This window comes from Paramormyrops kingsleyae, chromosome 24 (assembly GCF_048594095.1).
Source record: "Paramormyrops kingsleyae isolate MSU_618 chromosome 24, PKINGS_0.4, whole genome shotgun sequence".
Classification (NCBI taxonomy): Eukaryota; Metazoa; Chordata; class Actinopteri; order Osteoglossiformes; family Mormyridae; genus Paramormyrops; species Paramormyrops kingsleyae.
The window spans coordinates 2,834,095-2,860,068 of record NC_132820.1 but is presented as its reverse complement, the minus strand read 5'-3'; the positions used below and the strand labels follow the sequence as shown (position 1 = coordinate 2,860,068).

Below are 25,974 nucleotides of genomic sequence, written 5' to 3'. Positions count from 1 at the left end.
CTTAATAATCTGCGAATATACTTTATCTATGAAATTTATCTATGAAATTTATCTATGAAAACTGGCGCATTTCGTTTCATATTAGTATTATGTGCGAAGGTATAATGCTTTATATATTGTCTCATTAAGTACATTACAAATTAAAATCGAATTATAACTGACGTCATCATAAGGGTATCTGACCTTAGGTTAAGAATCTTATTAAAGGTAAAAAAAAATACAAAAACACTAACCAAAGATATGTCCTTTGTCTGTGAGTTGTGTTATTATTATTATTATTATTATTATAAATAAAAATAATAATAATGGTGATGACAACCACTGTACTTGAGGGTTTATTAGTTAGTTTAAACCGTCATTGTGAATAGGTGAACCTTTCTTCTTAAAACACTAAAGCAGTGACTGTTCCCACTGACCTGGTTGCATGCTATTAGGAGAGCAGCCACACCTTATAAATGTATAGAAACAATACACAAGCTTTATTTGTGAGATCTCTCCTTGCTGTAGGCATTCCCTCAAAACATGTATGCATTCCAAAGGGGCTGTGGCGAGTGTGTTCAACATGCCTCTTAAATTGTCCAGGGACACAGTTGCCATCTACATTATACTCCAGGAGGTATAATCACAGTAAACAGTCAAATAAACCTATCATCTAGTTCACCCTAAAATTTCCTGAAAAAGGAAGAAGGCAGTCATCTGGGAACTGGATTTCTGACCGACTGGCAGGGGGGGAGCTAGAGAAGTCACTTTGGTAAAATATTTAACCATCTAAGTGGGTAAAGATTCAAAAAGTAAGTTATGTAAGGCGATTTGGACAAAAGGGTACCCCAAGCAACTGAATTATGCATTTACTCTCATGTACAGTCACGGTTTAACCCCTTATAAGCATTTAAGCATAGCCCTCACAAAGTTTAAGAAAGGCTGAAGGAACATCTGGAATAAGTTCAAATAACGTCAGACTTGGAATAATTTCACCTGTAAAATTAGCAGCAGCTTATACTAGATGTGATTCGGATGGGCAGCACCAACGTTGAGGGGCCCTTGTGATACTCCGTCTAAATCACTTCAGTAAAATATCCAGCGGTATAAATTAGCTGCAACCATCAAGCGTGAAAGAAAAATCAAACTGGACCGTGACGAATACGTGCGGATCGTCACCATGGGCAGAGCTCACGTTCAGCCTCTCAACCGAGTATGGAGACTGCAGGGCTTAAAAAGGGCTGCAGGTTTTCTCGCTTGACTACCCCCCCCAATACCCTGCTCACGCTACACTCCCCCCCACCCCATCTGTCCCTCCACCAGACAGCCATTCACTGTGTTTATTTACGTCCCCCATTATGCACAAAATTCTTTGGAGATGATGGGATTCCAGAACCGCTCCTCTGAAACAGTGAAATACCTGGTCATGTATATATGCAGTATTTCACAAGTGATACTGAAATATTAATTCTAATTAGTTGCAATGAATTCAATTTAAGGGATAACTGCAGGTTTGTTTCACATATGTCCCCATGAGGGAAATATCTCTGGAAAATAAATGATTTTTTTTATTATTTTGTTCTGAAAATTTGATGTAATCACATGAGATATATCTTGTGCATAATACTTGCCAAATGCATTAAGATATTTCAATAAGAAATGACTTCCATGAAAATATTTATATTTTTACAATCAATTACCAGTGTTTATATTCAATTCAAGACTTTGCAATGTTCCACCTTTGGTTTATTTGCACGTATTCAGCCAGTGAAAAATAAGCACTCGTGTTAAAGTGCAAAACATCAAGATTCTTTGGTCTCTGGTATATCTGTCCCCAAATTTGAGTCCATCATGCTGAAACTGCTCTGCCCTACAAAGCCCGCCCACAGATTATCACTGGTTATAATTCCCCTGTATTTTCAAAGCTTGTCTCAAAGAACAGTAGTGTGTATAGTCATGCATATCCACATGTTCAAGAAGCATAGAACAGATTGTTCTAACACTGCTCACGAAATGCAATTAACATAAATTCCTCTCTCGTTGGCAGTGTGTGCACAAAATATGCTATTAGCATTTTCACTATAAGCCGTGTCCCCCTTTTCAGCTGGCCACCTCCAGTGCTCCAAACTTCCTCTTTAGAGACTGCTATAGAGCAACATGGTATTGGCCAAGTTTGCCCGTGACAGAATGAGTCAGCCCAGAATACCAGCTACAGAGTGAGCAAGACAGCTGGTGTGACACCCAGTAGCCGACCAATTACCAAATTGTAGGTGGTCTTCCTGACCAGATCAACCTACTGACAAGCCCCGACTCGTTCAATACCAACTGCAAGAAGGTCTCAGGTCACCTTAGAAGCTTTCATTCAGAATTTTTACAGCCCAAAGAAATCACATACAAGGGAAGAAAAAAGTCTATCAGGAAAAAGCATATTTACAGTTATAGATAAAACAGAAGATATTTCCATCCTCACACTTAGCTACATACTCCAGTGTGATAAATCCCCACCAAAAACCACAATCTGAGCTCCATGACTTTAAGTTATTTGGTAAGTTCATTACAGTTGTAATTATGTCTGATACTGTACATCAACACAATGACGGGTCGCACATGTTCCTCCAGGAGAGACTGCAGAGGCAGGAGAAAGCCCCTCAGCTGGACTGATATGCTACCCTGACTCTGGATGCGTGGAAGCCTTGCATACGAGGAGGACATGTTCAACAGGAATGGCAGAAGCTGAAGTGCACCTATTTGCTGACCCTTGCTCACTTCCTCTCTGTGTGATGAGAGACAGCAATCTTTGACAAGATGAGGTGATGCATTCTTTGACAAAGGCTGCTCTTTCACTGCCAGCTGTCCCCTCAACCCCTATTTCTCCTTTACCTTCTTTAGGCTCCTTGTTCTCCTTCTTCCCCTTCTTCCCCATCCTCTTCTTCCCCTTCCTGTCCTTCCCCTGGCCCTCTGACATGTTCGCAGGGTGAAGAGTAATCCCAGTGTAAAGTTGGTGTAGTCCTCAGAAGAGTGTGCTTTGAAATGCTGAATCTTTCCTACTAGTCTCCTCTATATAAAACAACACCCATTACACAGCAGGGATACACCTACTTTGAGCAATGTACACTGCAAGAGAAAGCAAGAGAGAGAGAGAGAGAGAGGCATCTCCCATTGCAGCAGGATGATTAACCATTCGCTGCCTGAAATGGACAGATGAGAATTTCCTCTCTGACTCTGATAACTACAAGGGCCCCAGGGCAACACTGAGCAATTAGGTGTGTTTCCTGACTTCTTGCATTCTCAGCACCTTTCAAACCTTTCAGGAGTGATGGGAGAGGCTACTCGAACGACCCAGCGCGTCCTTGATCAGAGATCTTTCTGCGTTCATCTCCCCTATGATCATTTTAAGCTATCAGACCACCCCCACACACACACACACACACACATTACCTCTCAAGCACATACCACGGCAGCTCGTCACCTATACGGACTCTCAATATCACCCGAACGGGATGGCTCCTATCTCAGACCACACCAAAAGACGAGAGGAACGGCCAACCCCCAGAAACGAGAACAAATAGACGCAAGCAAGAGGATCCATGGTCCGTTCTGCAGTCACATGCGGGATGCCAATTCACCAAAGCCCACAAAGCTCTACCATCAATACAATCAAAAGGGAAGTGACCGATGAAAGTGATCGGACATTAAAAGATTATTACTCATTATTACTCGCATCCTTATCCTACTCTAACACCAGGTTTTACCAGCAATAATTCCACACTGCAGAATAATATTACACTATGGCTTCCGAATTTTTCGCAGCAACACAAAAGCTTTATTACATAGCCATTTTTCATGAAACAGAAGGTGCCTTTTTCATTATTCTGGTAACAGAATGGACACAGAAACTGACGCTGCAAAGGATGGTGCCCAGAGAAGGACGTGGAAAGAGACGTGGCTTTGGGAAAAGAGCCGGTTATTCCCACCAAGTGACATCTGGCTGGGCACGCGGGTGTCCTGTCCTCTCTCTCTCTCTGTGTCTCCCGTTCCTTTAACCCCTCCCGCCCTCGACCAAAGGCGCGTCCCAGCCTGCCCCTGGCTGTGTTACCAGTGCCTTCTATCATTGCCGATACTGACAGTCAGATCACACGCAGGTTAGGATTGCAGGAAACCCCACCAGCAAAAAAATAAAAAATACACACACACACTGAACACTGCCATGCCTGTACTGAGAAGCAAAATATAGTCATGCTGATAGAGATGTACTGTTTTTCTCAAATCCACTTTTAATCCAGTGACAGCGTGAGAAGCAGGCCCTCCTCTGTGGCAGAGTCTAGTGCCGCTCACATCACAGAGCTTGGGATCCCATGCAGATCCTGAATTCTACCCTCGGAGCACAGGACAATACCTGGTCGAGGATTTTCTTACTTAACCCGGATACAGGTAACATCAAGGTGGGGGGGGGGGGGTGTCTCAGAGAGGAGAAGAAAGGGCGAGTGTGGCGCATGTATGTATTTCTGTCCAGCTTATGTTGAGCAGGGCTGTCCAGACTAGTGGTCAGGCTGGGGGGGGAACGGTGACAGCATGGAAATTAAATTATGAAAATGGGAACTGACCAGCTGCGGTCCATCAGTTGCCTGACCTCTAATACAATTAAAAGTAGGAACTAGTAAGACCAAAAGGATTCCTCCATGTAGGGAATAAGCATCAATAAACGAGAGGTACAGTTGTTCCTGTTCTTAGTTATGGTTACTAACACAGTTCACATTTAAATATTGATTTATGTCACGCTAGCACTGCAATATGATGAACTAGTGGCCGACTCTCACCCAAAAACACATTCATGGTTGCCTAGCTGATTGCACGAGCATGTACCGAGCATAACGCCCCACTGGGTAAACACCTGGGGCGGATCTCAATACATGTACTTGATTGTCCTTACGTTCTCGTGTACCCATTTTACGTCATCTTCCATTACTGAAGACCAGTTCCAATACTAAGAACACAAGTACAGAGGATAGTAAAAATCCCCAGATGTTGGTCTTGCTCTGCCCCAAATATAAAGGTACAGTACATCAGTTGCATCCTCACCAATCCCATAATTCACTGCACCCCAAGTTTGTTCTCGGAAGGCAAGTTAGCAAGAACGGTCTTGCCAAGACCACATGTATGGTCTTTGCGTTCTTGGTTTTGAGATTCACCCCTGGCTATGGCAAAGCGGAAGCACCGCAAGACCTCGGGAAAGAACAGCCGCTAACGGTAATAACAGGAAACCAACAGAAGGCCAGAGAAACCTGGGCGGCTCACAGGCGCGTACGCACACGCACATACGTATGACGGGACACACAGATTAAAAAGGGAATTCCCCATCAGACAGATCTGACCTTTCAGACGATCTCCTTTACACAGAACCTGGACAAAGACAATCTGCCCGCCCAACCAGCGCAGCCGAGGGGAGGACATAAATCCGTTTCAAACCCCATCAGCACCCGTCGTGTATCAATATGGGGAGAACTTACACCCAAACACCTACCCACACCCCTCACAAATGCAGCTAATGTTTGGAGCTCTGGGAAAGATCACACACCCTGGGACACCGTGACCAAACAGCGCGCAGCCGACCCACTGGTACCAAGGTACAGAGCAGATCATGAACAGCCTGGCGTCACACTGTGATCAGTCCCGTTGGCAGATGCAGCACTGATCCAGCGAAAACGGTGATTTCCAGAACATTATTATGATTGTCAAACTGATGAAAACAGGAACAATTTGAGAGATCCGATCAGTGTCATGATAACTGTTAGATCTTTCATTCAGCAGCTTCAGAGCAGTGTCGCTTTCTGACTCTTTGTGAAGCCAGATGAGGCTCTCATTTTAAAACACCAATGAGAATTTAGTGCAGATTGCTGTCTCGGGCGAGACGCTGAAGGCATGTCCTCTACACGCCAAGCAGATTCGTTACGCTTGACGGAGACTTTGACTACATGAAATGACACAATGCAGTTCACGTGAGATTTATAATGGACTGGAGACAGGACGGTATGGGAAGAGATCTTCAAATGTCTCCTGAAGATATAAAAACACGTGGCTCCAAATGATGTGAGAAGGATGTAATCCCTGTATAGGAAGGTGCAATGTGGCAAGCAGGTAGGGTCACTAAGTACATCTAAATAAACCCTTACAGGAATCATGTTCTACTGGTTGAGTCCACAGCCCTGAGACATGAATCCTGCATTTTGGAGTGAAGGGAAAAACTAGAACTATCTTTGTCTGAAGAATAAACAAAGGGCTATTTGTAGGCCCATGTGAGCCCGTGGTCTAGTCACCTGGGGGGGGGGGGGGGGGTTGGAGGGCATCTCTGCTTTTTCTTCCCTCTCGATGCCTCAGTTTGAAGGCTGCCCTTCGGCATAAGGAGATCACTAGACCCACAAAGACCGGTGGGGACACATTTGACGTTCCACACTCCCATCTATGTAAATTATCCCCTACCCTAACCCAGTCACCACCACATTTCAATGCTGCCAACGTTTATGGTTTGGGGTTGATGTTTTTAAGAACACACCATGTTCTTTGGGCTCCGGGGAAGGGTGCTCCAGAAGGTTGTGTTTTCTGGCACAGTCCCATGGACGATGCCTGGATTCGGAGCATGGTGTGCTGTGCACTTTTCATCCAGTCAAAAAAATGCAACCATTTAGAGAGATAAAAATCAAGCACGCTGTCAGGAAAAGGGATTAGGATGCTGTGTGTTTCACATTTGGGGCAAAGGGGGAACAAAAATCTTGCATACACGCAAGCTCCTTCCCGCTGAATAACACTGCACCTTTGTTAGAAAGGCCCAGAAAAAAAAACCTTTCTCCTCAAGCGCCCGCCACAACGTCCTATCCTAACTGACACTCCAAAGCTCGTCTTACACCCAGATAAAAATAAACTCGCGGTGAGTTTCTGCCAGTAAATGACACATCGTCCCCAAATCCGAGACCCTGCGCAGGTCAACTCAGCTGAGACGGAGGCACAGCCAGCCCAGTCCCAGAGGGACTCCAGCAGTCCCTTTCAGACAGAAACAGTTTCTTCCCCTGCAAATCTTGTCATGTGTTTATCATGAGGTTTAAAAATGGAGAGCTAAAGCTCTCCTATCGGGGGTACGATCCGGGATGTTGCTTCTAGGACACTGGCAGGACGCCCTGGAGGAACAGAGTGAGCCCCGTCCAATCAGACGTGACGACACCGCAAGCCGTCTGCTGGGCGGTCTTCCCTCAAGGTCGACGGCTCTCCCGGGGCGGCACCCGCTCCTCGCATTGCAGGCACGGGAGAGATGCACACGCCGGATATCACAGGTCGGCGCACACGCATGCTGAAGAGCAGCCGAGCTCAGAAGACACCGCAGCGCTGCATCGCAGAACGCTAACAGAGCTATGAGATGCGGATAAACCCATCGCATGACCAACTGCAAGCATGTTACTATTAACAATATTCAGTGTATGTGTGTGTGTGTGTGTGTGCACATGCATGTTAAGTGTGTTTAGGGAGGACGGGAAGCTCCACTGTCTTGGTCTAGTCTCTGTGTCATTCCTGCAGCACGCTGCTGTCACCATGGAAACCACGCACGGAGCACTGCAGCCATTGCAGCTCAGCTGTGTCACACCAAAACGCAGACGTCCACGAGGGAGCCGCCGCACAGCCTGCTGGGAAACATTGCGGGCAGGGGCCCCCGATCGGAGGAGGGGGGGGGGGGGGCGAGGTACTGAGGCTTTGTGAACATTTCCCGATTCAGCAACATGACAGTTTTCAGATCAGTTAGGGTAGCAACCGGCAGCTGCTGCGTGAATGGCTGTTTGACCATCTCACCCTGGATGCTATGATCACTGAAGGCAAAGACTGGTCCAGAGGAACTACTTCTCCATCATCCATCCATCCACAAATTTGTCTCTTTCAACTACAGGACGAAACTAAAGTACCTGAAGGAAACCCAAAAAGCAGGAAAAACACCCAACCCTAACTCATTCCTCTTACAACCTAAAGCATGATACCATGTGGTCAATTTCCTGTCAGGAATGCAATAAGTCTTGGCGATTCCACCTTGAGTGGCCATTCAGAGGGACTGAGATCACCACTCAGGAAGACTCAGGTCTCCATTCAGGGTGACCAAGGTCACCATTCAAAGTGACTGAGATCTCTTTTCAGAGTAACTGAGGTCTCTGTTCAGGGTGGCTCAGATCACCATTCAAAGGGGCTTAGGTCTCCATTCATAGTGACCAAGGCCTCCATTCCGAATGACTAAAATCACTATTCAGTGTGACCGAGATTTCTATTGAAGGTGACTAAAATCTACATTCTAAATTACATAGTTCTCAAAAGCAGATATGGAGACCTAAAGTTTTACTGAGTTGATAGCCAGGTGAACCAAAAAATAGCGGTTACTCACTGGGCTCTCTTTGATCTCCTTCTTTTGTTCACCAACTTCCACTATAGATTCATTACTCAATATAGTTCAGTCCAAAACCTGTAGGAACTTGCGTGTAAAGCCAGAAAAGTTTTGTCAGTTACAAAACATGAGTTAGTTTCCCAGGTTAAAGTATCTATCATCCATCTTCCATGTCACCCAGAACGAACAGGGCACAAGGCAAGGGAAACCCTAGAAGGGTGCCGACCAATCACAGGGCACACGTTCACACAGATTTGTCCAAACACGTGTTTTCACGCTGCGGGAGGAAATGGGAGCCCAGACAAAACTAAAACAAACATAGGTAGAACAAGCAGACTCCATGCACATAAAGCAGAGGGTGGGAATCAAGCCCACAACCCTGGCAGGACCAGGCTATCGTGTTAACAGCAGAGTCACTGTGTCATCTCTGTACTGATGCACAAATTATTATTTTCACATGAATAAGAATAATAATAATGATCATAATAATAATAGTGATACTTTATTCATCTCCATGAGGAAATGGTCTTCATGTCTGCCCTATTTTGCTCTCCATGAGACACACAAGAGACACATAACTGGGGTTAAAGGTCATGCTCAAGGGCCCACTGGTGGCATCACTCTGCTGGTCACAGGGTTTGAATCAGTAGCCTTGGTATCGTGGACACGAAGTGCTAACCAGCATAGCTACACATGACCCTCCCAATAACCCAAACTGGGAACCATGGCCAGCGCTGTTAAAGTCTTATTCGTCTTTGGCTTTGCCTTCCAAGGGAAAACTTGCCCTTTAGCGAGAGTTTCCCAGCATAAACGAATCCTTAAACAAACACACATGCACGAGAAAAACAAACATTAATCTGAGCCTAGTCTAACAGACACGCACCCATATGCAGTTTTACTGTGCATGCCAACAGAAAAAAACTTAGTTCTCATTGCCTGCTCTCTAAATTCAATGAGTCCTCATCTGACACCTACAGAATATACCGCACTGCTTCATGGCAAAAGGAACAGAGGGGTCCTCTCCATTTTCGCGCTACAGGAGAAACTCCTTATCATGTCTCGCAGCTCCCTAGACATACTGTCCCAATCCAGGTATTCCCAGAGGATGGAAACACAATATCTGAGCTACACAAACAGTGTATACGTAGCATGTGTGAGCACAGTGGCAGACATGACTGACGTTTCCTGCATCAACACTGAAGGAAGACCTCTGCTGACAGGTAGAAGCCTACCTTCTCAATCTCTTCATTTAACCTCCTCTCAGTAGCCTAGCATGATGAATATCTGAATTAATATGTGCTGAACACATTAGTTTGAACAAAACCAGTAGCAAACGAGTCATTGTATTTAATGAGTACATGTTTACATTTAACTTATTTTATAGACACTTCTATCTAAAACACCGTACAACTGAGAAAGCAGGGCCAGCCAGTGCCTGGGGGAATTGGGGTCAAGCGTCTTGCCCAACAGTAAAATCACTTTGCAGACCACGGAATTTTAACTGATGATCTTCCTACCATGAGTCCTAACCCACTGTGCCACCCACCACCCCGTGTACCAAGCACTCAAGTAATTAAATTAAATGAGTGTGAATTTATCCAATCAGAGCTCCAGGCTTCACCCTGCTCTGGTTTACCTCCTGTTGGATAGGTTGCTGGTTCTGCTCTTTATTGCTCAATGGCACGACAGCTCTGCTGTTCGCTCTGGTAAACAAATACACTCCTGTGATGCTTAATTTCGCCCCAAACACTGCGAGCGATGACAGGAGGAGAATAAACAAGGAAACAGGGAGACGAATCAATCACTGAACCACACTTTGCTCGGCCATGTTTCATCAGACACCTTAAAGCATTACATACTGCATCAACCGCAGCCGTACAGTATGAACCAAAAACCTCTTACATTCATTTATAACTTCTTCAGACATATGCCTTCTCAACAGAAATACTACACTTTATTCTCACTCTGTACTCATACAATTAAAAAAACAGGAAATCCTGTGGTAAGATTGCAATAAAAGTTTGTAAATATTTAATAGGAATAAATGCGTCACCGTGACATTAAGATGTTTGTTGCTTCTCTCTGGAATGGGGGGCCAGGTTGTCATTCCTGAAGCGCATCTATAATTCTGCATTCTGCATATGGGGGCTGCACCTGGCCAGCAAAAAGGGACAAGCACCTGCATGTCGCGTCTCCTGGTCAGATGCACCAAAGTCACCACATCAATGGCTGATTGATTTGAGGCAACAATAACGCTTCGCCGTTAGAAGTGAATCGCTTTGATTGGTTGGAATTGGCCCATTTATCAAAGTAATCAATTATCAAAGTAATTAAGTAAAATTAGTTTTGTGAGGCCTCTTTTAATCCTGGTCAGCAACGCAACTCATTTCCCCATTGGCCCAACCATATATAGACGCAAGTCGTAAAACCAATCATCACTCCTGTAACACAGACGACCCGGCTGTCAGTAAGCAATGGGTAAGGAGTTATGAGTTGCTTATGCTTTGATCAGGCGATAACTGTGAAGAGTCAAACAGATTAAAATAGCTCTTTGGAGGAATGGGGGGGCTCATCTATCTCGGGCAGGAGAGTCAGGTGACTGTAATTTTGGGAGTTAAGCCAGTCATTTCCTGTGTAGGAGTAACTTGGTATGCTCTGTTTTGTTCCACCCTCAGTAACCCAGATTAAAGCCCTGACACTTGTAGCATGAAGATGTCTGCTTTGGGTTTCTTTTCAATCCTACTTCACATGCCTCACGCAATTCTGATTTTTGTCTTGGCCTCCCACCCTTGTCCCCAGTGCATCTTGGTTTTTTCTTTTTCTTTTTTTTTTTTGGTGAGTATCCTCATGCTGTCCCAAAATGCTCCCGCACCCTAACTCAGTCTGGGATAAGCCTGCTGGTCACAGTGAACATCTATGCTCAGGAGCCGAGCACGTGCCACGCTGCCATCATGTGGTCACCAGGTCTGCCCTGCTGAAATTAACCCGCCAAACGACACAGAGGAACACCCCCACCCCACCCCGAGGCCCCGAAGGGATTTCTTTAGGTATGATTCCACCCCCCGCCTACAAACACACCTGAAGAAATCAACAGCAGCAGGTTGCTCTCACGCACAGTGTCAGGCGGACGTGGTGGGACACGTTTTCGTGCCCTGCGAAAGATCTCCGGTGCACGCTTTTCTCCCTCTCTTTCCGTACTTGGGTTAACGGTGCCAGCCTTGTGCTCAGCTGCAAGCGAGAGCACTGGCTCCAGGGGACCTCCCAGCGGAACGTGTGTTTACCTGAAGTCACCCGAAACAGGAGCTGCATCCATGCCAAACTGCGTACAAACACGCACCCTTCCGGGTGGGATGCCAGTGGCTGTTCCGCTCATGTGGGACTGAAAACGAGGGATTAGTAGGGAAAAGCAGCGCAGCCAGAGGCTTTGTGGTGCCTGTCCCCTCCCACTGACCAGTCTCGGTAATGCAGACTCCAATGACCCTAGAAAATCTTGGACCAGAAACACATTTCTGCAGATAAAAGGCACATCAGAGAGCTGCTGGGCTTGAGAACGGGTGATAGAGTAGCTCGGTCAAATCGTGTAATTACGTGCATTCATTTTATTAGCGTGATGGATGTGCAGGCAAGTGAAATACAAGGGAATGATGGGTAATGCTTTGGCCTGAGTCAGACTCTGGGCTTCCCACAACGCGGCACGGGGGTGTAAAAATGTCAAAATGCTGGTTTGAGTGACTGGGTGTCGACCCCTGGCAATCCGCGGGTTTCGGAACAAACAGGATCTGAACGAGAAGGAGAGAAAGGCGGTCCTCTTCGAGATTCCCCCCCAGGCTACACTCTCAGGAACGAGAAGTGGATTAATTATTAACAAGCCAGCCGCATTAAGCACAGGAAAGAGAACCGGTGATGGAGCCGTGGCTCCAAAGCGAGGAAACGTTCCTTCAAACGTGTCCCAAATATGACAAAGAGGGGAAAAAACAGAGAGGAATAACACCGTGAAAGTCAAACTGGAAAGGATTAGCGGGAGACCTCTCCATATGCGCCGGGAAATTGCTCAGCTTGCCAAGGTATTTTCTCGTACGGGGCATGACGCCCGAGCAGTGTCCGCCCTCAACCGCCGCGGAGAGCGTGACGGTGCAGGGAGCCGCTGATAAACAGCTGATGAAGCTTCCGGGCACAAGAGCGGGGCAAGATCTGCTCCATCTGCCCCCCCTCCCCCCGCCCCATGCTCTGCTTACGCCAGGTTGTGCACATGCATGTCTCACGCCTTCCCTAGTGTTCTCTTCCTGAGGAGCAGCAGAGACATGACATGCACACGTCTCGCACGTACACCATTCAAATGTCATACATGTTTCTTATAAAGATGCACATGCATCTCAAAGCGCTGCATGCGGCCCCCCCTCCCTTTTTCTCCCTCTCCTGTTGGATGAGCTTATTTGATGGAGAGACAGGGAACACTCCCCCCCCACACACACACCCTGCAGACCTGTGAGCCCGCCTCTCCTACGCACGTGAGCCCCCGGATTGGAGCCATTATTCCTGGCCTGCCCGGACGAAAGGTGGGGGGGGGGAGTCTTCACTGCCCGGACGAAAGATCTCAGAGTGAGGTGGGGGGGGGGGAGTCTTCACTGACCAGGATGTCAGTGCTGGGGGGATGGGGTGGGGGGGCATGGAATCGGTGAGATGGTGTCATGCAGCGGGGGGTGGGGGGGGGGATTAAAGCCCTTTCTTAGTCTCTGTTGTGACCTTGAAAGCCATTTAACCAGTTGCACGGCAGAAAAACATTTAACAGCTTGTAACACAAGCTCCTGTGCTCCTTCAATGAGAAGCCCAGTGCTCTGGAATAGGACATAACGTCTGTTACTACCGCTATCACTAGTAATGATACACGCCATTAGCGAGGGCTTGAAATGAAAGCCATCCCGGGTCTTGGCAGATAAAAGACAGAGCTTTTCATCCTCTATTCAAATTGGACGTTCCATTTAAAAATCTAATTGGCTATTCAGCCAAGTCATTTTATTAGCTCCTGTTTGAGAAAGGGGGACTTCAGAGCAAGACATCCTGGTGTTGTTTAATAATTAAATGGCAGGATAGACTTCGCTAGGCCTCACGCAGCAGCAGGACATGTCCCATGGTCAGAGAGAGTGGACAGGGAGGGGTTGCTGTCGCAGGTGGAGGGGAGTGGACGTATTTAGCCTCATGCAAGCATGACTGATGGTCATGCAATTCACTGGGGATCTTCACTCTGCAGCCACACACTCCAGTGGGCACCACACAAGCAGAACCCTGCAAGTTAAGTAAATCCGTCAGGCACATGACCGCCCAGGCCTGCTATCCGGAGGAAGGACTCGGCACTAGTGGGAAAGGGTGAACCTCTCAGTCTGACCCGTTTTGTTTTGTTTTTTTCTTTTTCTCTGCTGCCCTGAATCCTGTACATATGCTGCCTCTATGCAGCAAAGAGGCTTCTTGCCTTCCTTTGGCCTGCGTGTCACTCAGCAGATGCCCGTTAAAAAGGGCCGGGTCCTAATTAATTGGATCCAATCTCATTAGCTTCAGAGAAAGATCTGGCTCGTTCCCCTGCTGACTAGTCAGTTTACAAAAACTGGAACGTGCCATGGAGCCGTAATTTCAAACTCATATCAATCAGCCTGATAACAGAGATAGAAATCCTTATGCTATGCATCGCTATACAAGGGAAAATGCTGCCTTAAAATCAAAAGTTAAACCATTGTTTGTCAACAGATACCAACATCCACAACTGTAATAAGTAGAAATTCTGGTCCACTCCATTGAATTACAACCTCGAGATGTCTCTAGATTCACTTCCCTCCGTATCTCAACCTAAGAAAACACGACGACATTAAGGCAACATTCCTAAGAACAAGCGTCAGCAAGACACTGGTCCATTTTTTTCATCTATGGTTATGTAATAATAGGCACATCTGTTCAGCACATCTTCTGCCGTCCACAACTGAGCACAATTAATCAATATGCAAAAGAAACATGTTATGGCATAAGAATAAAATAAATTATGAACGTTTGAAACCTAGCTCTATCTACCATATTTCTTGCATTATTTTCTTCAAATTATTTTGGGCCAAGTCATATTGTCCCTTTTAAATAACTGTGGTAATAATTATCCATACTGTAGCGCCAGAGCTGCTAACCTGTTCCTGCAGTGTCATTTACATTTCCCATCATGCAAAGCAACACCCCCTTGTGTTTAATGTAAATAGTGTTTAGTTAAAGTAGAGTAGGGTAGAGTCAGAGTTCACTGCTTGGAGATGAAGTTCTGGAGGATGTTTGGCAAATGAAGCTAGGCATTTCTTACAAGGAGGAGTCCTTGTCATTCAGCCTTTTCACCCTGCTCAATTCCTTCCTGGAATATTTTCAGATTAAAGTAAAGCTTAAAGCAAGGATTTATCACAAGACCGTAAAAAGATATGCTGGTGGTTGCTAGAACTGTAGCCTCCATATTCTGACGTACAGAGGAACTGCACAGAAAAGATATTCAGAAAATATCCGATCATCTCTGCATCATGTGAGCTTTGAATATGGCAAAACAGATGTATCACTATCCACTTTCATAAGAGCATTGGTCAGATTATACCCAGGAAAGAAGCTTCCAGCCTGACCCTCACTGCAGGAGATCAGCCAAGATGATGCTGGACCACACAGCTATAAAGCCTGTGCTGCTTCATACAGCAAAACTTGAACGTAGTTGACAGGTGCCTGTGACTGGAGGATTTAAACTGTGAGCCTGTGAGTCTGGGCTGATTATCATCTTTACAGTGTCTACGTGCTCAGACCAGAAGGGATCATCCACAGAATACAGCACAGATGTGTGTTTCTTTTCAGGATTTGACACAAAAAAAACGAATAAGAACTCAAGCCAATGCTCAAAACGACATCGTCCTTATGGTGCGGGCCGCATGCACTCCTGTCCGATCCCTGGGCCCACTTCAAAAAAAAATTTGACTTACAGGACTAATTAAGTACTCACAGTACTAATTAAGTACTCACAGTACTAATTAAGCTTCCTTGCCACACGTGGTTGAGGTGTTTCCCCAGCAGTGCGTCCTGTCTCCCGAAAGCTGTGCCCCATCAGTTAGCTATTTATAACATTTTCATGCCCCTATAAAAAAAAGCTTAAAAACTCCATATGATTTTCTTATCCCATTAACAACTGACTCTTTAGTCCACTAACATATTTAAACAGACATATTCCTGCTTTCAAGTTCACTTCATTTTTCTGTTAAGAAACGCGATGATCCGCTAAGTTTCGGAGGAAACACCTTGACACTAAACGCTTAGTCATACAGTAAAGAAACCATTTTTAAGTTATTCCGCGATGACTGCTCCCAGCGACGTATATTTTATTCATTATTTAGCCCATGCACCTCTGCTATGCTAACAGTTGCTGAGTTACGCATAGGTACAGTCAAATTCCAGCACCATCTGTTGCCTGATGTTTTCTGTGATGGGAAAGATCTCCACATAAAACCTCTAAGAAATGATTCCATATTGAAATATAACTACTAGTTATTTTACACTGCAATTACCCATGTCTCTAAGGTCTTTTGTTTTAATACTTTGCTGTATCTTTCTTTGACTTTGACTCCATCTGCAACGCAAGGTCAGGCCTGAACTGCAACACTCTCCCAGTTCCTATGCTGTATATGCTTTTACATAAACACACTGCTTTTCACAGGTATCTCCACATCATTCTGAAAGCTCCCCCTCTTTCAGACGTATAGTTACAAACCTCTGAAACATCTTATTCGTAATGACTACAATAGCCGGCATCCCATCTGTGCTTTTTATGATAGGCTTTAGGCTCACGGTGACCTGGCACTGGAGAAACACAAGATGGATGATTGGGTAAAGACCAATTCATTCAAGATTGCCCTCATACTGTCACGTCCATTACGTGATTGCTGCTTTCGAACGTCCAGCTTTAGAGCTATACATCTAATGAATCAACCATCACCTTTCAAGTCTTGATGTGCAATTCTAGTTTATATATGTCCAAAGCAAAAAGTTAGATCCCAATGCAGAATAAGACTTAATTAAGTTTGGAAGTCCCCTCAGTGCTGCTGGTTCATGCATTCAGTCTGGTCTATGTTTATGTCTGCACTCACAGTCCTCATTTTATGACCTGTTTGGTTTTTTAATCTTTTTCTGGTTCCCCCCTGGGCTCCACCAACTGTCACCTTGTTCCAGAGTGTCCCACCCAGTCCAAGGCCCCATTCCTGGTGGTCACCTGCTTCCTGTGTGGCTTGTCCTACAGGCACAGGCATTGTCAGGCAGATGACCCATCAATATGTGAGATGATTTGGGATGTTGTCATATCTGTCTGGTTCAGATCTCACAATAATAAAACTGTTTAATGAAAACTTCTCCAGCTGAACATCCAAGCTGTTTATGCAGCTCAAACTGTGCGTGGATGACATCGGACAAAAGCAGCACCCAGGCACAACAAACAAACAAAAGCAAAACACCGGCTAACTGCCACGCTAAATAACACGCTCGGTGGTGTTTGCGGACAAACCGGAAACAATGGCGCTTTGTGTTGCATCCATGATTCTATTCATTTTCTGAACAGTTTTCGAAAGGAACTGTGTTTGTCAATGAGATCGGACAGTTCTCACAGCTGAGTATCATTGTGTAAATGAGACCATGTGACTCTTTTCTGGAGCATCACTATGTTGCATCACTGTGCAGGTACCTAAAGAATCCCTGTGTACACTCACACACACATATAAACACATAGACTACTATATTCTAAATCTTCTGGGTTTTTAAGCACCTCTCCCTGTTGTGGTCTCACACCCGGATGTTAACTGGTGCCTAATGAGTTTTCTGAATCCCTCCAATCAGGGCTTCTGTACCAAAAAAAAACGTACTTAAAGTGGTCAATGATCACCTTCCAACTGCTGATGCTTATTTTCCAGAAGTTAAGCACAAACTTTGGCAATTCTTAACACTGCATTTTCTTCTTGAGCTGAAATATTAGCCACAATTAAGCTCTTGGTACCGTTAGTGCCCTGAAACAGATGGTGATTTTCTTTATAAGTCTCACAATGATCCCACAATCCAACCATCAAGACCCAGAAATCAGGAAAGGGTTTTAGTACAGTGCATTTAAAAAAAACAATCCAGTTACTGCAGTGAGTTAACAGCATCCAGTTGAGGCTACTGGTGGCGGTGCCACCTAACGGCAAAAGATTTCACAAGCAGGGAAATGAAGTAAACAGCTGAGATGAAAAACAAGTGGACCGTGACCATTTATGGACCAGTGAGGTTCAGAGAGGATAAGGGCTTGGGGGAAGGAAGCAGAGACACTAGGCCAAAGTCAACTGAGAATGATAAAATCGCAACGTCTTCATTGGAACCCCAGATATCTGAACCTCAGATAACGCAAAAACCTGACAGAAGTAACATCACTCAGCACTGTTTGCAGAATGAAGTAATTTCAAAATTTCCAGCACATAGACGTGATGTGTTTGTCATTTATAAACACATGACTTCTTCAGAAGCTAGTGTGAATTACATTTCTGTGTCTTCTCCGTCTTACACCATCTAGCCAATCTAAACATTTCGCACCGCAGGTAAGAAAAAAAACCAGAGTATCTTCAGTTATCGAACGCAAGGAAAATAAAAATAATTATTTGATATAAAACACAAGTATTCATTATATATCTAATTTTAAAGTAACGCCACTAGCAAACAAGCAAAAATGACACATCATAGAGTGCCCCCCAGCCATAGTCCATGAGCTAACTCATTTTCCAGATGCTAAGTGAGACTTTTAAACCTCAGCTCCAGACTGTAATGTATCTCCTGGGAGTGACAGTGAAATGGAGGCCAACCCTGCCCAGTCATTCTGCGGCTAACAGCCAAACGAAGGCTACAACAAGCCCCAGGGGGCCGGTTCCTCTGAAAGAAGCCCTCGTCATGCATGCGGACCCCGGCGACTCTCCTTCACGCAATGAGCAGCACCTACTGGCACAGCTGGGAAGGAATGTGGGATGGGGGAGCCGTGGGAGTGGATAAGTGTGAAGCACACATGCTCTACTCCAAAATAATTCCAGGGTATTTCCTTACTGCCCTTTGTTTGTGCACAGAAGCCTCTTTAGGGGCTGAAAAGTCAGAGGGGATAATGTGCCATCAGTTGTGGCTACTCTTGGCAAAGCTACAATAGTGTGCAAGTCTTAGGCAGTCAAAGAAATGCTGTTCATGTTGGGGCAAAACTATGATATTATACCTGCCAAAGTGTGTGAGCTTAGCCATTTCAAAATCTCTCCTGAAGTCACCACAATATTTGCAGCAAGCATCCAATACACGCACATATTTGTTTTTATGCAATCACAAGTACACTTTGTACGGCTAATCAAAACCTCATTGACTATTTTTTAAAAAACTTATTAAACTAATTAAATGAGCTGATGGTGAAATTTAACAAATACATGGAATGGCTGAGGTGCCCCGGAGGAGAGGTCCGGGAACTGAAGGCATGTTCATCTAGCCATCCAGCAAGAAAACAGAAAGATTCTGGTTACTATTTTATTTTGTTATTCTTAATTTGCACATGTTCTAATGTTGAACATTTCTGAGCAAATGTACACTTACTACCCAGATAAATGGCTGTAAACAATTCCTTTGACTGCCTAAGACCTTTACACAGTACTCTACACATAAATGTACTAATAAAATACTGGTTTATAAGAATATCAGTTATAAAAAATCACCTATTCATCTTCTAACCACTTATTCTGGTCGCAGGGTCTTCTAGAGCTTACAAATAACCCTCTGCTTCCGAAATAAAATAACAGAATCAATGTATGTACGTAAAAGCAGTGAAATGAAACAAAAAATTAACAAAGAAACGCTTTTTAATTGTGAATTCATTAACAATACTTATACTTAAAGTAACAGCTAACTGCACGTGAGCTGGTGAAATGTGCACAGGCTTAATTTTGTACACCTCAGAAGACTCAGTCAGATTTTAGCCCCGGCACTGCCGGAGCTGACTCCATGTACATTCTGAGAAGAGGTTCCGTGTCAGTCTTCCATCCCAGCTGATTTTGCATTTAAGATGACACAAAAATCCTGACAATGCAAAGTCTCTAAAACAGGTAAACAGGCGTTTTCAGCCTGCTGTCCGATATCCACAGCAGCTGTAGGGGGTCCACAAAGACCTTTTGCCACATGTAGGTATTAGCAGCTGACATGCATTGCAACCTAGAGAAATATAGTCTCCCACCCCACCCCCTCTCAGTCTTTCTAGGGAGGGTTCAGGCTCTAGTCTATTTTCATTTGGGACTCCCTGCTTTAAAGAGACTCCATTTCACAGCATACCCATGCACCAGCACATATACTCTTTCCTGGTTTCCATTCAAACATTCTCTTACCTAAATTGACTGGTTCCCCACACTCTGTGACTGTCATGATCTAAAAAGTAATTTTAGCATCAATCTTATCACTAAATATTAACTTTAAATATCACTTAGACATAAATTAAATTGTTCCTGTTCAAAGGCCTCTCAGCTATCTTGCTACAGACCAAATGGGTATCTCCAGACAGTCCATCCACACAAGGCACAATTCTTTGAATTTCCCCCTGAATAAAAGTGGCCTGAACTCTGTGAATTAATAAAATCCAGAAAATCTAATCCAGGGATTAGTTTCAACTCCAGTTAAAGAAAAGTACATTTCTGTACTGTACGTTTCAGGATGCTGACATGCACCATTCAAATCGGCAGTAAAAACAGGAGTAAAGAAATATTACGATTAAAATTTCATGGTTAATTTAAAACAGGTATGTCATTATAAAAAAAAATCCTGAAAGCGAAAGTATGCGTTTTCATTAATTATCATTTTACCATGTGGGGTAAGGTTTTTTTTTTATTCTGAACAGAGGATTGTCCCACATAATTTCCCCTAGAATTTTCTTATGTTGCGGATGATAATCATCATTTTATGAGACCCCCTGCTCCATGGACCCCCAGGTTCTTTTTAGTTCTGCAGTGCATGCCTTTTTCTTGTCCCATATGTTTTCATTATTGTTAAAATATAAATGTGTGCTTGTCTGACACACTTAGTGTCAGCTGATACATATCAGGGAAAAAGATGCAACAGAACAGTTTTTCTCAGTTTAAGAAGGATCAATGACAACTTACAGTTCCTCAAAATATCATAAGGCATGTTGCATTAGTTACACATTTAAATTATCCTCCTTCCCAGTGCAACAATGGTAACCGTGTGACTCTGACATGGAATTCTTTCCAACAACTGGCCTTTATCAACAATGAGCCCCCAATTCGCCAGGGACAGGCGTACTGTCCCTCAAGGTCTAATTCTTGGGCCTATCTCTTTTTTTCTTGATCACTTATTCATCTTGCTAGTCGTTGTACTGACTGCTCTGCATTCACTGAAAACCTGAATGCAAGCATAGCATCTACAGACCTCAGAGAAAAGCCATTTTATGCTTTATAAATGTTCACATAAAAAAACAATATTTACAATATAAATAACACAAAAAACTGAACTCACCCCGAACGTGTTTATGCAGAAGTGACAAACCACTTCCGAAAGATGATCTCATGTACACGGGCCTATTAGTAAAATACAGTGTATGTTTGCTCCCAAAACCCCAAACCCAAAACGTGGTTACCAGTAAGTACAAAAAGTCCAGCAACTATAATGTTGATAAAAAAAACAAATCTGACCACATTAAACCGGTTCTCCAATTAGATGCGTGGAAATTGATTTTATTAGCCTTTTTAATACTGCAACCAAATATCGACGATGACAGAAAACGAACCATGATGCTTCCCGATCAGCACCTCCACACTGCTAGGCGATCAGAGGCATTTTTTATACTAATGAAGCCCCTGCCGTCATATGTAAATGTACAGCAAAAATATTCCTTCAGCTCTCTCGGTCGTGTGGATGTGTTAGTCACAGAAAGCAGCGCTGCCACGATGGAGGTAGCCGGACAATTTGGCTTACGCGAAAGCCTGGCACTGAGACTGTATAGCAGAGTTGTTTTTCTGGCTACAGACCATGTTTGCCTGTTACTAGCCAAATGGTTACATTTTGCAATATGATGCGCTACTGAGGCTTATTGAATTATATTACTAAGATGTGCGCAATGAGTCAGTTTTCTCCCCAGTTCCTGCTTATTGTACCTCAGTTCCTTGGATGATGTCACGCCTTATGGGGCACCGTAATCCGCCTCTCAGGAGAATCCACTGCGACCTGGAAATGGCCACCATTTGGACGGCAGTCACCGTGAGACACGCGTCTCCGCGACTCTCATACTTGTGGTTGGGGGAAAAAAAGCTTACGAAAATGTAAAGCTTAAAAAAAAATCAGTCTGACTGTACTACACATTTTTTTTTCAGCTGGAGGGGTGCTTTTTACCTTCGCTGAAAAACTAAAAAAAAACCTTTTTAAAGGAAAAAAAACTTTTAAAATAATGTACAGGAAGCGTGTAGAAATACCCCACCTCCCCTCCACCCCCGTATATCGCCGCACCTCAAAAGGTCCCCCGCAGCCCCAATTTCTGCCCGAATAGCAGTAAAAACCGCAAAGGCGCCATTCTGCCGGCGGTGGGCTGCGGCGCGCGTGCCCGTCCGCTCGCGGTAATCCGTTAGAAAACCGAAGCGCGAGGGAAGTGCTGACGATCGATTTTACATGTTCGGTCTGAATGCGGCCGTTTTACTGGCAGTAAGGAATCAGCTCTGAATAACAAGAGGCTGTGACCCTCTGCTAGAAAAGTGCTTATGGAAGATGGATGGATGGATCATGGTGGCTCATTGAATTCTGCCCCCGATCCTGTGTGTGTTGACTTCCTGACCTATGCCTCCATCATTTTGTGCAAGTTTCCTCCTTGCACCCCAAGTCCCTTCTGCAGGTGAACTAATGCCTCTAAATTGCTCATTGTGTGTATTTAAGTACGAGCCCTGCAATGGACTGTCATCAGAGCCCAGAGCAGCGTTGCCAACACACACATCTGGCCTGACGCTCACGCTTTCAGACTCTCACGCTCACGCAAGAAATCTTACCGCAAATCTATGTTATTCCATTTTAAACCTAAAATTAGCTACATCAAAAGCGTTGGGGTAGTTTGCAAACCCTACAGACTATTTACAAAGTGATAAAAGTGTTACATACATGTAAATGCATGTGCCTGTGCTTGCAGACTCCCGCTCCAGCCAGCTGGCCAAAGTTGGTGACCCTTTCAGAGTCTCCCCTGTCTCACGCTCTCTGCTTCCCAGCATAGATTTCAGGCTCACCGTGACCTAGTGCTAGATGAGCGAACATAAAGCATGGGAGAAACGTTAACCCCTTCTTACCTATTTTTCAATCCGAACTAAATGCGATCAGCTTAGCTGGCTTTTATATATGGGGATATTGCAAGACGCAGGGATCTGCAGGTCGTGGTGTGAGCGAGAGTGACAGACTATTCTCTGCTGCCATTTGAATCTGGTACCATTGACAACTTGTGTCTTCACTCTCCAAATCCTCGCCGCGTGGGCCTCAGTGTTGATGCAGATCGGACCCCTGGGCCTGTTACCCGACCGCTGGAGCCCTCCAGAGCTACACAAGGAGAGTGCCAAAGTGGGCTGGAACCAGGCGATTGAACCTCAGTGTGGCCTCATTCGTCCCCACCAAACTCATCCAATCAAAGGCCGATAAAAGAGAACAGTTTGTTCAGCTGAGGGAAGAGGAGGGTATCCACAAGGCTTTTCTTTGCGGTTTAATTTAATTAGAAACTGTCTTCGTTTTGTTTTCTACAAGCTCTTGCCCTGGTAACATCTCAGCCTCACGTGCGACTGGCGAATAGCGACTAAATCAGTACTGAACCACAAATGGATCGCAATTGGATCGTGACCGCAAACACAACAGTATCGCAGCCGGAACCTCGATTCAGAGTTCCTTCCTTAATACTCCACGGACATGTAATTAATCAAGCTCTCTTTATTAACATTGCTTTATGCTAGTGCTCCCACATAAAATTCCCAGTAGGAGTGCTGTGCTCCTGAGGTTTCCACTGGGAGAATTTCGGAAGGTACCAAACCTCTGTACTTCCCTAATCCATGCACACAAGCTAGATTTTGCTACTGCTGACATATAAAATACAGTACTTCCCATCTCCAAGCTGCACTTCATGGATATAATTGTTCAGTCACACTGCGAATCCCTAATTATGTAAAGGCATTTTTTTTCATTAAAAAAATGGTAATATCTTCACAGTGGCTTGGAACTGCTTCCTTCTGAAAGTATAAAGCCTTTTATTTCTGAGTGTCTTCGCAGCACAGAAGTGAATATGGGCAGCCCACCTCCCACGTGAACGTTACGAGCTGCGCTCAGCTCACTTACTGGCCGGAAGGGAACGTCGCCGCTTGGCCTAGAGAGTCAGCAGTCACTGAAGTGAGAAGGAGAGCGAGGTGGGCAGGATGGAGTAGAATACGTGAACAATGCAGACACTTGCATTTCCATCCATGTGACTGGGAGGCGGGTCAAAAGGAGGCGCACCAATCACGATGTGCCTGGAGCACGGGGCGGGGGGGGGGTCATCTTTTGCTGTTATCGCTGGTGTCCAATGACATCTTTTAAAAAACAAAGGAAAAAGCCCACGGGACCAAGAAGGGACTGACCATATTGTCCCTAAAACACGACACTTCATATTTTTGTACATGGTGTGAATAATACATCAGGATTGGGGAACTGGAATTTCTGTGAATACCCCATACATGGTCATCAAACTATGTTTGGCGGACATATTTTGTGTGTTCTTCCAAATTAGCATTCCACCCAGCTTCATAAGTGCCTGTTTAAGTCTGTGCACCTGCCACTCACCGGACACCAACATGTCTGCCATCGTTAGCCTGCGTCTGACACCTTATCCCAACCGCTCCTGCACATCTCTGTCCCTCACTGCACTCACACAGGAGTGGAATGAAAAAGTAAAGCACGCCTCCACTTCTCTAGACTTTTCTCGGCGGATTTTTCCGGTGACTCGATCAGGTATCGTCGTGTGTGATTTCGCTCCTTCACACACGGAACGCTGACTCACAGACAGGCCGCCGCCGGGCCAGCTAGGCTCTCTCAGCTTTGACTTTGCATTCGCGCACATCCAGGAAATTCGACACGATGTTCCGTTTTAATGACAGCCGGCAGCCCGGGGGCCTCGGGGGCCCCACCCAGCCGTGGCTCAGCACGTGCAGAAGACGCTCTTCCTCCTAGTGTCACTGAGGATTTCCCCTGATTTCCCCGCCACTGAGGTGCGTGTGAGCTGCCGGCTTGGCCTGAATGTGTGAGTGTGTATGTGTGTGTGGGTGGGTGTGTGTGTGTACTTCCAGCTTAAGCCCTGTGCTAAACCGTTACTGAAAGCATACTCGCCATCAAGCTGTAACTTCCTGCCTGCATATACATAGTGAATATCTTATCTTTATGTTACTTTGTTTGTTGAAGCAATTTGTTAAAGAGGGTCTGTAAAAATATATGTGTCATACATACATATATATATATACACACACACACACACACACACGTATGATTGTTTCAATTTAAAATATGATGAATAAATGAATAACCACTGTAACATTTTTTTTATAACAAGGAACGCTGATAATGTAAATTGTGTTGCTTTTTAATTATACGTGTTGGTAAAATACATTTTCTACACATTAGTGCATTTAGGCAATCCATCCATCATCCATCCGTCCATCCATCATCCATCCATCCATCCATCCATCACCCATCCATCCATCCATCATCCATCCATCCATCTATCCTTTTTATAACCACTGATCAACAACAGGGCTGTCTGTCACCAAAGCAAAAACTGGATGTATGGACGGACGGATGGATGGATGGATAGATGGATGATGGATGGATGGATAGATGGATGATGGATGGATTGCCTAAATGCACTAGCAGAATGATTTGGGTGTCATTTTCAACATGAATTTTACCATCTTTAAGCAAGTGTGTATTTAATACATATTTTAATATGTCTGAATCATTTGTTTTAAAACCATAATATAAACATGAACAATGTCTAGTTTACTTTATATTCAACATACTTAAATGCTGTTGACTCATATGAGGAAATAGCCTCAGGTCATTGTCAGAGTGTGGAAACTGGAAAAGTATGCTGAGGCTGTAGTAAGCTGGCGATTCACACACGGCCCATATCAGTATCCTCGGCCAATGGCACGCCACGTCAGCATCCTCGGCCAATGGCACGCCACGTCAGCATCCTCGGCCAATGGCACGCCACGTCAGCATCCTCGGCCAATGGCACGCCACGTCAGCATCTTCGGCCAATGGCACGCCACTCGGTCACGAGAGCTTCGCCGCTGTCGTCTCTGCAGGGAGGCCCCCTCCCTCATTGGTCAGTTTAGTGCCTCTCTCCATTGCAATGTGACGGCACGTCAGACACACTTCAGGAGTGTGACGGGACCCCCGTGTTCGGGGACAGCGGTGAGGTCACCGGCATCCCTGTAGCTTCATGCATGTGGTAATTGACAGGAGGACCAAAGCAAGCTTGGGAAGTGGGACAGGGAAATGGA

At 44.9% G+C, this 25,974-nt stretch overlaps 1 protein-coding gene across 4 annotated transcripts in view; it reads right to left on the bottom strand.

Moving 5' to 3' along the window:
- Positions 1 to 25,974, bottom strand: part of nrg2a (neuregulin 2a) — an 88,407-nt gene that overhangs the window by 47,853 nt on the left and 14,580 nt on the right. The window contains exon 1 of one of the 4 annotated variants that reach the window (XM_072706492.1): positions 2,860 to 3,251. The exons of the other annotated variants lie outside the window; for them this stretch is intronic. Within the exon in view, the coding sequence (XP_072562593.1) occupies positions 2,860 to 2,944 (85 nt within the window). The 5' untranslated portion in view covers positions 2,945 to 3,251. Of the gene's footprint in view, positions 1 to 2,859; positions 3,252 to 25,974 lie in introns of those variants that run through there. 4 annotated transcript variants of the gene reach the window in all.